Source organism: Apis florea, unplaced genomic scaffold (assembly GCF_048593485.1).
Source record: "Apis florea isolate Af1SG1 unplaced genomic scaffold, ASM4859348v1 contig_3081_pilon, whole genome shotgun sequence".
NCBI classification, from domain to species: Eukaryota; Metazoa; Arthropoda; class Insecta; order Hymenoptera; family Apidae; genus Apis; species Apis florea.
In genome coordinates, this window is record NW_028256703.1 from 306,360 (window position 1) to 321,044 (window position 14,685).

The 14,685-nt window shown below is 28.8% G+C and overlaps 3 protein-coding genes across 13 annotated transcripts in view; 1 reads left to right on the forward strand and 2 right to left on the reverse strand.

The window, feature by feature from the left end:
* The first annotated feature begins 20 nt into the window (after window positions 1–20).
* On the forward strand, window positions 21–3,890 carry drk (growth factor receptor-bound protein 2 drk). The gene is made up of 6 exons (XM_012487838.3): window positions 21–649; window positions 1,334–1,431; window positions 1,560–1,679; window positions 1,771–1,936; window positions 2,020–2,193; window positions 2,267–3,890. The coding sequence occupies exons 1-5, from the start codon at window positions 572–574 to the stop codon at window positions 2,191–2,193; spliced, it is 636 nt and encodes a 211-aa protein (XP_012343292.1). The 5' UTR covers window positions 21–571; the 3' UTR covers window positions 2,267–3,890.
* A 951-nt stretch (window positions 3,891–4,841) lies between these two features.
* Rpb5 (DNA-directed RNA polymerases I, II, and III subunit Rpb5) lies at window positions 4,842–6,560 on the reverse strand. Its single transcript, XM_003690057.4, has 2 exons — window positions 5,640–6,560; window positions 4,842–5,535 (listed from the first exon to the last, which is right to left on the reverse strand). Exons 1-2 carry the CDS (start codon window positions 5,939–5,941, stop codon window positions 5,205–5,207), a joined length of 633 nt encoding a protein of 210 aa, XP_003690105.1. The 5' UTR covers window positions 5,942–6,560; the 3' UTR covers window positions 4,842–5,204.
* Window positions 6,561–13,327: 6,767 nt separating this feature from the next.
* Window positions 13,328–14,685, reverse strand: part of GluClalpha (glycine receptor alpha 1) — a 33,291-nt gene continuing 31,933 nt past the window's right edge. For 9 of the 11 annotated variants that reach the window (XM_086908674.1, XM_086908671.1, XM_086908675.1 and 6 more), the window contains one exon: window positions 13,510–13,886. In XM_086908674.1, the coding sequence (XP_086764800.1) occupies window positions 13,653–13,886 (234 nt within the window). In that variant the 3' untranslated portion in view covers window positions 13,510–13,652. Of the gene's footprint in view, window positions 13,887–14,685 lie in introns of all 11 variants that reach the window. The other 2 variants (XM_086908679.1, XM_086908676.1) reach the window with 2 other exon arrangements.

A 14,685-nucleotide genomic window follows, 5' to 3' on the forward strand; every position in this document is an offset into this window, starting at 1 on the left:
GTATCTAGATAAACTGGACATATTTATATTCTGTGAACAGAATTCATACGTCGAGGTGCGCAGTGATCAGTGCGCATTGTCAGCCTGAAACAGTGAGCAGATCAGTGGGAGAGTCGAGTGTAATGTCTGATAAGACAAGCGATGGACAACCGTGAGAGTGCATGATCGTATTTTCAATTTTGACAGTTCAACGGAGAAGTGACTGAAAAGCTATCAAGTATTCATGAAAAGCATTGTAATCACATTTAATATGTATGATTTGATGTGCCATTAATCAAGATAGTCTAACGAAAGACTAATTCAGAAAATCGCACGAACAGAAAAAAAGCACGAGTGGTCAGTGTGTGTGCGCGTTGTTGAGCACTACGTGTCTTTTGTTGGAATAGACATACTATATAACAAAAAAGTTTGTCTTCATTAAAAGAAATAAAATAAAATAATTTGATATCTGTCTTAAGTTTTTCTATTAACAAACAAAGGCTGATTCTAGTGTTGCCTTTGAGGACTAGATATAACACTGCCTCTCTTTTTCCCTCTCTTTCGTTCTTGTTCTTGAGGACGAGGAAGAAGAATGGAGGCGATAGCAAAGCACGATTTTACAGCGACGGCCGAAGATGAGCTTAGTTTTCGAAGAAGTCAAATCTTAAAGGTTTGTATATTATATAAAATAATGTGAAAATTATCTTTAAATCATGAAAATACTAGTATTTATTCACTGATACTTTTATCAAAGAGAGCTTACCGATCCCGAACTTTCTGAACTGCTTTCGTTACAATCATATATATACATAATATGTCTTGAGGATATTTGCGATAATACACGAATTTTATAAATTAATTATCATTATTATTTTGTCATTTTGTTAATAATTAAAAAAAAATTATTTTAATATTATTAATTAATTAACAAATATATTCACACATTTAGTATTAATTTATTTCTATACATTTGTTTCGAAATACATAATACAAAATTTGATATTTAATATTTTTATGGTGATAAATTCTCTTGCTTTTTCTTTCGTTATCTAATGATTCATTATACAAATTGTTATTTGAAAGATATTTATAAATAATTTATTCATTTTTATAAAAATAAATAAAAACAAATATAATTTATGAGTATGGTTCTATTATTAATATATCAGAAAATATTTGATTTTTCTATATATTTTTTTTTTATAAGAAAAATTTAAATAATTTTGAGAAATTTAATTAAAGAATTATAATAATTAAAATAAAAATTAAAAATTAAAATTTATTTTCTTTATATATAAAAACTTTTATTAATAAATTATTAACAAATAATTAAGTATATAATCTTTTTTTATAGATTCTGAATATGGAAGATGATATGAATTGGTACAGAGCTGAATTAGATTCCAGAGAAGGACTCATTCCAAGTAATTATATAGAGATGAAAAATCATGAGTGGGTATTTTTATAAGTTTTTTTTATTAAAAATTCATGTAAACATTATTATAAACATTATATATGTAGAACATTGTATATATGTAGAACAATCTAAATTTATTTTATATTTGATTTGTTTCATTTAGCTGGTACTATGGAAGGATAACCAGAGCAGATGCAGAAAGACTATTAATGAACAAACATGAAGGCGCCTTTCTTATTAGAATCAGTGAAAGTTCTCCTGGTGATTTCTCTTTGTCTGTGAAGTTAGTAAAAAATTTTTAAAACTTTATTGATATAAGTATTGTATCATTGATGATATAAGTATTTGAACAAATTCTTAACAATTTTTTATAGATGTTCAGATGGTGTACAACATTTCAAAGTATTAAGAGATGCTCAAGGTAAATTTTTCCTCTGGGTGGTCAAATTTAACAGCCTTAATGAATTAGTAGAATATCATCGTACGGCATCTGTATCTCGTTCACAAGATGTTAAACTGAGAGATATGGTACCAGAAGAAGTAATTATCTTTTATATAATAAATAAAACATGGAATAAGAAAAAGATATTGACTTTATAATGTGAGATTATATATTATTTTAGTGTTTAGTGCAAGCATTATATGATTTCCAACCTCAAGAACCTGGTGAACTTGAATTCAAACGAGGTGATGTAATTACTGTTACTGATCGCACAGATCAACATTGGTGGCATGGAGAAATTGGTAATAGACGAGGCCTGTTTCCTTCTACATATGTTACTCCATATCACTCCTAGGTAAATATTATTAGTTATAATTTTAATTAATTTATTTTTTTATATCTTTTATAAAAAAAATATTTTATTCTAGGCCTCATGTTGTGCACACAGAGGCCAAAGGCATCGGCCGCATTATCCCACCACTATCACGTACAGGATCAGACTTACTGCAGAATTAATCAACAACATTTTACAAACTCCACCTATTGAATGGGCTACCAGGATGTATTGGTGGTCTAGACGTAGAGTTGTTTAAATGAAATCAATATTATCACTAATATTTTTTATTGGTCTCATTGAAAAAAATTCTTCATATTTAGTAATTTATATAAACAAATGTAGAGTTCCTGATATAGTATATAACAGGGTAGTTTTTTTGTTATTGGATTTATAAGAGGAATTTTTCATTGGGACTAATACTGCTATTCAACATGTTTGATAGATGTGAGTATTGCATAATAGATACCACATTAAATTATCTTAAATTTAATTTTCATGAATACTCAAGTAGAAAATAGATCTGAGAGATAAATTTACAATATTTAAATATAATAAATGAAATTTTAATGGTGTTTTCTATATCTTGGTAGTCCATTGATGGAGTATATGTAAAACTTATAATATTAACTATATACGTCAGTAAAGAAAAATATTGGATCGTATTAAGAAGGAAGATACATATTATTTCGAAACAGGTTTATAAATGGGCTGGCATAAACGTTGTATTTTTCAATACGAATTTGTTGTTTGAAGTATGGGGACCTTGGTGATAAAGAGCCTAGTAAGCTATCCATATGCGAGATACAAAAGAACTTTATATAGATATATAGCATTATAACGCGTCGCCTTTTGGCATAAAATGCACACCACATTCTGCCTCTATGTTGTGAATATTTTTACAAATATTTGTGGAAGAAAATATTCTTCCGGCGGTTAAGATACGTCTGATATTATTACATCAGATATACTTGCTGTGTATCATATACATATAGACTTGTACTATTCAGACTGTATGTGGAATAATTATTCTGGCATCTCCTGAGGTAAATCTTTTTATCAAGTATTAGCAAAGGAATAACAGCAGCTTAAATAAGCTGTTTTGCTTTTTGATTTTTCCAATTATATGCAAATAATTGGAAATTTTATTTTTATCATTGCCCTCTATGCTATGAAACAATTTTTTGAAAAATTGTTTTTTCTTCTAAAGATTTTATAATGAAGAAAAATGAACAGAACAAGTTTTTTACATAAACGTCATACATACTTATTCATTTTAAACACGACTGATTCATTCTTTATAATGTAATAAATATTAGTAATTGAAAAAATTATAGAATGAAAATAAATATATAAATTTTTGGAAAAATTATTTGAACTCACATTATTTAATGTTTTTATAATAAAAATTTATATTTCGTAATGCATTTTTCTGATAAAAAGCGATATCTATGTATATATGATTAACAATAAGTAAACTGTGCAAAATAAACCACTTTTGAATGAATAGTATGTATAATGTTTTTGTTTCAAAACTTATTGATGTTAATGTGCGAAAATTCATGTATATTTTTTAAATATTTCTTTTTATCTAATTATTTCGATATTCTTGCTTTCTTATTTCCGTGTAAACAATAAGAATATGTAGTCCTATTGTGTAATTATTATTATTCGTTATGTTTACATTTTATTGATAACAATATATTATATTAATTACTCTTGCATGCATTATTTACTTGTGCCCATCTACTATAATTATTATTTTAAATTAAGACTTTATATCCCAGAAGTGATATATTTTAGCTCATGTAACTGCTTTGCAAAATATATAGGCAAGTAATCTTAAATGCTTATGCATGTACTATACTTAAATAGATAAAAATAGAAACTAAATATTAAAAAATATAAAATCTTTGTTTTAATATTACAAAATGGTTCTTGTTGTAAATTTTTCTCTTAATAATATATTAGTTTTTATTGTTAATAATTTTTAAAATTAGTTATACTTTATATAATTCCCTCCAAAAAATAATTTTTATATTGATAAAATTAAAAATTTGTAACAAAGTATAAATAATATATAATGTTTATCTTTTATTAAAAATTTATATAAAGTTTACATTTTAAAAAAAATATGACATTTAATTATTTAATTTAAAATTTTTAAAACATAAGATTATATGTTTTATTCTTTGTGTTAATGTTAATGTTATTAAGAGTATAAATATAGAATAATTGAATCTTATCAAATTTTGATTCTGAAAAATTAGTACTTTATATTATAAATAGCATATAGATTTTCTTGCCTAGTACTTAAAAGAAAATTATTATTGTATTGAATATTTTTTATAGAAGTCAATTTATTTTCTTTTTCATTGTATAATAAGTTTTTGATTACTTTTTTTATGTTTGTATGTTTGTTTTCTGTATATGATATTTGTTTTTTAATATTCTATATTAAATCATTTATATTAAATGTTGAAACAGTAATAATTACAGCAATATAAAAAATATAGTTGTTATAAATATTACTTTTACTTTTATATGTATACAATTGCTTAAATAAATTTGGAATTGAGTTGTCATAAGACAACAATATATCATGATGCATTTGGACCAAAAAATGTATAATAATGAAAATGTAATAAAATATATATGTTTGAACAAAATTTTGTTTTACCAATCTTTATTTTATTTGTTATATTGTTAAAGGTGTAATCAAATTACACTGCTTACATCTTTTTATGTTTAATAAACTAATTAAAATATTATAAAGAAATGTATTATTGCAAATATAATATTAATGATTATTAACTGCCTAATGTATAAGTTGATACTTAATTATTATGTAGTTATAAAATGCAAATATAATAAAATATTATGTGAAAAATGATTTATTTTTTTCTTAATATTTCATGAAATAGTTTTTAATAGTTTCTTTATTTTATATAATAATTATAAAAATTATACGATCTAATCTTTATTTATAAAATAATACAACATCAGAAATAAATTATATTAATATGAAAATATTAACACACAAGTCTATAAGAAATATATCTACCAGCAGTTTCAGAGGGCCTAATAATTTTTACAACTTGTCCACGTTTTAAACCAAAATAACGTGCCACTGGATCACCAGCTTGTATCCGCATTAATTGATTCTCTTTTAATTTATATCTAGTAAGTAATTCCTCTTTCTCATCTGGTGTAAGTACAATATGCTCAGGTACTAATTCATGCTCTGTAATATTAATAAGTAATTCAGATTCTAAAAATTGTTCTAATATATATTTTGGTGCCATATCCACCAATGATTGTTTTGCAGATGGTGTCATCCCTTGCTGTACAACAATAATAGCTCTATAAAGAAACAAAATAAAAACTCGAAGTTACCAAGTTTTCATTAATAATTCTTAAATTATTATATTATTAAAAATAAACATTCATGTATTATGACAAATTACCTATGAATTTTCTCTTCTTGCATACGTTGACAATAAGTTTTAATGGTTTTGATACCGATTTTTGGTTCATCAGGAAAAAATACAAACAATTGATCTGTTGGGTCATCATTATGAGCAACTAAAACTATAAGATCACTACGTGCCGGTCTTTTTTCACTTGGTTTATCTCCAAATTGTTCTTTAAATTGTTCCAGAGTTTGATCCAATTCATCTTGTGTAACTAAATAACCTCGATCATGACATAATTGCATTACCGTCTTCCTTATTCGCCATAATTTATATGTTTCAGCTTCATCATCCATTTTTTAAGTAAATTAAAATTAAAATTAACACTAAATAATTAAAAAATTATATAAATATTTTCCACTTTTCTTTTGTTTGTTGCTTTTTCCAAGTAACTTCTGCAAATAACACGTTTGTAATGAATATAATCTCATCTTTTTAAACTGCACTAATATAACTAATGTACGCATGCGTGTCATTAGAAACTGTGAGCTAAGCTTTAAGTTAAGGAATAAATATTAACATAAAATATATAAAGAATGATTAAAAAAAATTGTTACGCATCGTAACAATCATTATATAATATATAGATAATAAATTGACGGTAATATATAATCTTTGTTGAAAATAAAATTATATAATAGTATAATAGTAACAATATTAATAATAATTTTCATTATTATGAGATAAGGTATTATGAAATAATTTTTATATTATAATAGTATTATTATATAGTTAAATTTATATAAACTATATACTATATTATAGTTAATATATTATAAATTATTAACTAATAATTAATAGTATATTTTTAGAAACATGCCTTTGTCGATTAAAAGATGGCGATACCAGTCTTATCCTATTTCTATCTTTCTTCCACTATTTAGTTTCTTCTTTTTGTGTTTTATTTGCGGCACTCTGGAATTTTAACATTGCAGTTTTTATATTACTATTTTTCTTTTTGTTTTGTATTTTTTATTTATATTCGTTTCAATGTATTTAGTAAAAATTTAATTTATTTATAATTTAATAAGAAAAAATAATATGAACTTATATTTTTGTTTGTTTTGTTTTCAATTTTTGATTTTTTTTCTAAAATAGATTTTCCAAAGTTTTATATATATTAATACTTTGTATATGTTTTAAAGAATAGATAAAAGAATATATATATACATGAATAACTTAATTAATAATAAATATATAAGGTGGTGTATATAGAAACATAAAAATTTGCAATTTTTTTCTTTTTCTTTTTTTTTTTTTTTTGATTCAAGAATCTCTTATTCATCAAATATACATCAAATGGTGCATTATGTATTAAGGAGTCGCTTGAATAATAACATAAATCAACTATTCACTCGATTTCACTTTACTGTACTTTTTTTTTGTTTTTAAAAAATCAACACTCGTGATTCTCTGATAGATATATTCCTTTCTTGTTTCAACTTATTACATATCTTAAACTACATAGAGAAACGTTTTTTTGTACTTATAATAATATTACATAGTAAACGCACTAAAACAATAAAAATTAGATTCTTAGGTGTGTATTTTGGAATTTAAAATACTTTATCTTTCCGATAATATTGCGATTTTGAAGTCAAAGGGCAGATTTTTTTTTATATATATAATATATATATATATTTTCATGTACATATTTTATTTTTTTAAATAAAATCGGTTTAAATCCAATTTAATTTATTTTATTGAAATTCCCCCATGATATTTATATATTTTGTACGATCTTTTACAAATATTCTCTCTCTTCATAGAAATATAATTAACAAAGAGAATAAATGGAATATTAAAATATTATAAATATAAAATAACACTTATTAATAAATAATAATTACTTCTAAAAAAGATAAAACGTTAATAACAATTAATAATAATAACATTCCTATATTAAGAGGAGAGAGAGAATTTGTGCTAAATATAATTTAAATAAAAATTAAAAAATGTCTCAAATCATTAAATTTATCCACTGGTTTATATCCATTTTTTTCTTATTTCTTAAATTATATACGTTATAATATGATAAATTATAAGTTGATTCATAATTTCAATGCAATTTCCTCATTTCTATCAATTTGAATTTTTTTAATTATTCGGCAATCTATTAGTTTCGAATATTTTATTTGAAAAATAATCCGCGACTGTAATATTTCATTTGTATTACTACTATGCGATATAATTCACGTGATTAATTAATTTATCAATATACAATGTAGGTACGAAAAGTATACTCACACAATCGTTGCCAATTAACACTGGATATTTTATAAACGAAATTTGTATATATTACATTAAGTATTTATATTTCGTATACATAGTTTAAGGATACAGAAACAATTCGGTTCGTTCAATGATTCATGCCTGGCTTGTGTAAAAATTATAAAATAGAAATTTTTCACTTTATTTTTTAACCCTTTCGTTACGATACTCTTCCGAAACTGAAAGCCAATTTTTGATTTCCAGTTATTTTATTATGTAAACATCTACGTAATTTTTAAATAATTTTTGCCAGTAACAAAATAAAAAAAAAAAAATAAAAATCACTTTGTTATATTATGAGAAACGTATATGTGCTTTTATGTAACGAAAGGATTAATATCAATCTTGTTTCAATATTTTTTCATTCACTGCATTATTCCACTCCTAAAACTAATATAACGCTTTAATAGATTTAAATAACAAATAAAGAAGTGTTAATATTATATTTAACGATAATAAATATTTTAACTGTAATTCTAACAAACTAAAATATTTAAAGATTAAACTTTAATTTAAATTTTGTAACTTTAACTTAAACTGCAATTAGTTACTATGACGAAGAATATCGATTTATATATATATATATAGGAGGGCGAATTTACTGTGTCAAATTACCGCCAATAGCTGTCTGGCAAATTTCAATATTATCGAAGTATTTCTTCATTTAAATTACCATCTTACAATTTCAACTAATTCTAAATTATCTTCATTTTCATTGTACTTTTTCTCTTGCCTTCAACTATTGGCAAACGGCAAGAAAACACAGAAAATATTAAAAACTAAAGAGAAGAAAAATTTAAAAATTCTTCGTCTCTGCCCCAAATTATTATTTATGTATATATTACACTTCAAAATCGCGATTCGATTTCTTTCTCTTTTTTTTTTTTTTTTTTTTTCTTTTTTTTGATATAATATCGTGAAAAATAAATACGTTGATGATCGCTCGATCTTTTTCTCCAAACAAAATCCCGAATCGAAACGAAAAAACGTCATCTTCGATTCATCGATTCTCCTTTTTCGCTTTGCTACAATTTTGAAAGGTGACAACGATTTAAGATCGACATCGTGCCAGGCGTTTCTTATTTGCGACTCTTTGAATTTCTTTTTTTTTTTCACTTTTTTTTTTTTACGAAACACGACTCGATGCAAAATTATTAAAAAAGAAGAAACACGCATTAATTTCTTTTTCAGAATTTCACACCGTTGTCGCTCCCTCAATCGTTTCCGTGTGTGTATTAATTTTTTTTTTTTTATACTTTTCTGTTTTTTATTTTTTTTTTTTTTCGACGATATTGAAACGCCTGAAACGATGTGCAGTCCGATATTAATGGGCGTACTCGTCGTACCGATAATATAAAACGTGAACGTGATTGCCTGGTTTGAATTACAAAGAATGTACGTGATACGCGTTAGTCGCGGATTACAATTTACCGTATTATTTATTTTGTGACCAGTCCGACGATTCGTTCTCATCCATTCATCAATCATTTAGACAGTGATCGACGATTTTTTTTTTTCTTTTTTTTTCAAATTCGAGACGAATCGTGTCCACACATATCGTTTTTCATCTTGTTTTCTTCTTCTTTTTTATCTTTATTCTTTTTGTTCTCCCTATTTTATTATCACTGTCCGGAGAGAACATTCGACGATAAAGTAATTTTTACCTTACGATCAGGTTTTAATATCATTGTTCTTATTATTTTTTTTTTTTTCTTTATTTCTTCTTCTTCTTTTTCTTTTATTCAATTATTTATATCTGCGGTCACGTCTCGCACGGTGTATTCGATAAAATCGAAATTTCAGTTTAAAATTCGGGAATTCATTCAGCGCGTTACACCTCGTTATTCACGATAAGAATACTTATATACAATTAATTCATCATAATTGGTTTTTTTTTTTTTTTTTTTTATGTCAGTCGTTATTGAGCAGGACGTTATACTGATCCGACATTGTGCTATGATTAAACGGACAAATCAACGGAGAATGAGCAAAACGGAAGGACAGCGTGAAACGACGATAAAATTAGCACAACACTCTTGCCTTCTTTTTCTTCACCCTTTGTTCTTTCTTCTTCTTTCTCTTCTTTTTTCCGCGTGACATCTGTACGCTGTGTTTTTTTTAACGTCTTTTTAAGTCGTTCCTTTCGCTTTTTTCTTTTTTTTTTTTCTTTTTTATTCTTTTTCTTTTTAAATATCGGTGTTATTTTTATCCTCGTCTATATATCGTTCCTCTGATCTAAATTTTTTTTTTTTTTTTTTTTTAACGATCGAAGCATCGAACTATACTCGGCGACGAATCGATAATGGCGAAGATACAGGTCGAAGAAACGAACAATAAAAAAGGAAAACGCCAGAAAGGATTCGCTTGATAACTTTCATCCTCTATAATTCTTTTGTCGAAAGGAAATCTATTGCGTCTTAGAGATACGAATTCGTCGCATGCAACAAATGAAACGAAATACGACGGTACACTTAATTCTACTATAAATACTATACAGAATGTAAAGAAAGGTCTAAAATTTTTTGAGTTTACGGTACATTGGTGAAATTTAGCTCGCAAAAGCCAATTTTTTTCAATGAATTCAATCGAATTTTTTGTATTTTATTTATTTTATATATGATATCGAAGATCCAATTTTTTTTTAAGATTTAAAAAGTTAACATTTGGATAAAATTAAATACGTAAGTTTTTAATTTTAATTAATCTTCAAAACAATTTATCAAAGGAAAAAAATCATTTTTAACTTACTTGGAAATGTAATCTCTTTTGGAAATCTCATTACCTCGTTAATCATTCGCGAAAGAATTTTTGATAAAATTGATTAATATTTCTTTATTTAGACTCTTTCTTTGAAACATCCTGTATCGTATTGAAATTCCCGCTCGATGGAAGAAATATTCTCGTTAACGCGTGTGACGGGTAAACGATACGATTGAAATAAAGTTTGCACGCAAAAAACTAAAATCATTTCAATCTCATCTCCCCTTTCTTTCCCCCTCCCCCCTTCCTTTTCTTTCGTTATTACTTGCAACGCTCTTTTTTTTTTCTTTTTTTTTTTTCCTCTATTTTCTTTTTTTTTTTTTTTCCTTTTTTTAAAATCCTTTCCTCTCGAAGGATACCTCCGACGCACATTTCGCAACACGCTTGCTCGAAAACAAAATTTCTACGCCTCCATGTCCCGTGATGGATCGCGATCCACCCCCGGTTCAGTCCATTTTCATATATATATATATATATATATATCTATCTATATCTATATATATATATATATTTTTTTTTTTTCATTTTTTTTTTGCAATTTTTTTTCTTTTTACGATTTTTTCTTTCCACCTATATATTTCACATTGAACAATATCCTCAGTCTCGACTGGTCAATGAGCAATACTTTAGAGATCCCGTGATCTCGAAAAAGTCCAAAGGAGAGCAACGTCTGTGTGTATGTGAACGTGTACGTGTGTGTATGCGTGTGTGTATATGCGTGTACGTGTACATGTAGGTATATGTGTGAAATAGAGAGAGAGAGAGTTTTTTTTTTTTTTTTATCATGTGTGATACTACCGCCTCGATCGCCTCGATAATTAATATCTAAAATGTAATAATCTCTCATGATAATGCGACTTTTTTTTTTTTTTATTATTCTCTTAATATCAGCTAATTGTCTCCTCGAGAATATTACTTTTCTCTTTTTTATATATATATATATATTTTTTTTTTTTTCATTTTTTTTCTTTTTTCATCATTCTTTCAATCATTCTTCTTCTTCTTCTTCTTCTTCTTCTTCTTCATCCCTTTCTCCTCCTTTTTTCTTTTGATTCACCTCGACTCAATGTTAATCATCGGATTTAAATAATAATGATTAACACTGATTCGTTTAATTCCGTTTAGACTGAGGATTTTTTTTTTCTTTTTTTTTTTTTTTTCTTTTTTATACACAGGAATCATTGTTGCATTAACGATTTACTTGTCAATTAATAATTACGTTATATTATTTATAAATTTATTCATTCGCATGTAGTTCGTTCAACAGGCCGTGGCTATACAGGGCCCACACTACATTTGGTTTTGCATCCTGTGGCACGCGGTCTTCCGAATATGTTACAGAGGTGTGTGTATGTGTGTAGTAGTAATAATAATAATAATAATAATAATAATAATAATAATAATAACAATAATAATAACAATAATAATAATAATAATAATAATAATAATATATATATATATACGGTCGCATAAGAGAGAGAGCTTAAATCTTTATACCATTTTCGTTTTTTTTTTTTTTTTTTTTTTTTTCCCCGTTGGTTTTTATTATGTATATATATATTATATATATATATTCATTTATATTTATATAATATATTTCGTCGACTACTTCCTACCGTACCGAGCGTTGTTATTTCGTTGCGCTTTCCTTGGTCTTTTATGTGGTCATCGAACTTCAGGCACGGATTATTGAAAAATTCTTCTGTCCAAGTACACTTTGTTGTTCTCGATTTTATATCCCATTCTTTCCTTCCCTCTCCTCTCCTCTCCTCTCCTCACCCCCCCCCCCTCCTGTTTCAAACACAAGCGTACGAGCCGCTCCCAACGAACGTGTTTCCCTGCGAAATATCGACACAATAAATGCAACCGGATATTATCGACGAGGGAACGTCTGTTATTACGCTCTTTCACGCCACGCTCTTTCGTCGTCCCTTCACGAATATCGACGAATAAATTCGTGACAAAGATGATACATACACGCCATAGAAAAAAAAAAAAAAAAAATCGTCGCGACGCGAACACGATCCTGTGGAGACGGCTCAACAGACGGACAGACAGAGTTCGTAACATTAAATTCACTCGACGTGGACTGACATCGCCTCGCGTGTTGTATACAACAACCTTACCGACATCCCCCTCTCCCTGTTTCTTCTTGATCCGATGGGGTAGGGCGGGATCCGTGGACGATCTCGACACGCAAAAAGTCTTACTTTTGCATACGAAGACCCTCGTCACCCGCGAACAGATAGGTGGACCAGTATCCCAAATTGAACAAGATAAACATGAGAGGGAAAGCGATACGCGAGACGAAGTCGATCCCGGCGGTACCTTTCGCTCGACACGTGAACCAACGCCGCGGTAAAAGACCCCAACAACACCTCTCGGTACGAGGAAGCGGAAACGGTTGAAAACGGCGTATGTCTTGAGGTGGGGTCGTGCGAACAGTCGCCGCGGGCGGGGAGGGCGTAGCCCTGCGAGACGTGGTTGGCGAGGGGGAGGGCGAGGGCGAGGGCGAGGGTGAGGATCTCGCAGGGCTTTTGCACGAGTGCCGCGAACCCCTTGGCGAGCATCGACCGCTGCCACCTTCCGCGTTGTGCAACGACGAGAACGAGGGTGATCTCGGTTGCTGCGCCTGATGTATGTGATAACGCGGATGGTGTTTGTGCCTCTGGTGCTGGTGGTGGTGGTGGTGGTGGTGGTGGTGGTGGTGGGATGATGGTAACGATTGGTGTTGAACGCCCGATGGGGCGGGAGGCGGTGGCGGCGGCTGTTGCTGCGACTGTTGCAGGCTACCGTGTTGATAGTGTTGATGATGGAGGCGACAACTGTGATACGTGGGCTGGTGATGATGTTGGTGGCGTGGGCGCGAACGATGATGAGGTTTGGCGGTTGTTGTGCTTGTTGTGGTTGTGGTGTGAGAATGACGGGAATGGCCGCGAGCCACGTTCCTTGATCCCAGCGCTTCCTCGTCGACGTTCACTCGTTCTGCTCTTCCTCCCGAAACAGGTACGTGGACCAGTACGCGAGATTGAAGAAAGCGAATACGATGGGGAAGAAGATCCGTGAGATGACGTCGATGCGCTTGGACCTCGTCGGGAACTTGGACAGCCACGACCTGCAGCAGTTTTTTTTTCGTGGTTGCATATGTAATTCGCAGTGCTGCATCCTATCCACCGACATGGTATCCTCCGGTTGTCGGACCAGAGGTTTCTGAAAAAATTACCACGATGTCCGGCCATTACTCGTCTTTTCTCCTTCTTCTTTTTCGTAAACTATCGGCGATTTTCTTTTTTACTCTTTCCTTTTTTCTCCCTCCCTCTCTCCCTCCCCCAAGATATAGGAAGAACGAATGAATTATTACCTTTTCTTTTTTTTTTTACAGTGACGAGTTAACTTTGCTAAGCGAACGATACTATTTTTACTTTAAGCGATTTTGAGGCTACTTTTATTTACGTGTGTTATGTTTTCGTTCAAATTGGAAGATACGTAAAAAAGGAATATCAAGTTCTACTTTGATTTGAAACGTTTGTAAAATTACTCTGGTTTCTGACAATTTTATGGTGAGTGACGACGAGTCAACAGGTCACTGTATATACGAGAATAGGAAAATAAGATACATTCGCAAGATGTATTTTGTAAAATATTATTCTCTATAATAAGACGTTTTAAAAGGAAAGATCGATATTTTGAGGAAATTTATTCCCAAGTTTGATTATAAAGGGAAATGGATGTAACATTTAACACGTAAAGCTAATTGTGATGCAAGTTTGTAATAAAAGTGTTGGCACATTTTTCTGTATATTTCTCTCTTCTATGTACATGCATTATATTCTCACTTTTTTTTTTTTTTATGGAATATTTCACGACAAAAAATATTGGAGACATTAGGAGAACAATTTAAATTGAAAATATTTTTTTCTATGGATCTGTTTCTTATCGAATGATCTAAAATTGCATAAACATGCATATCACATAATGTTCCAACGATATCAAAATGGTTTAAAAACAC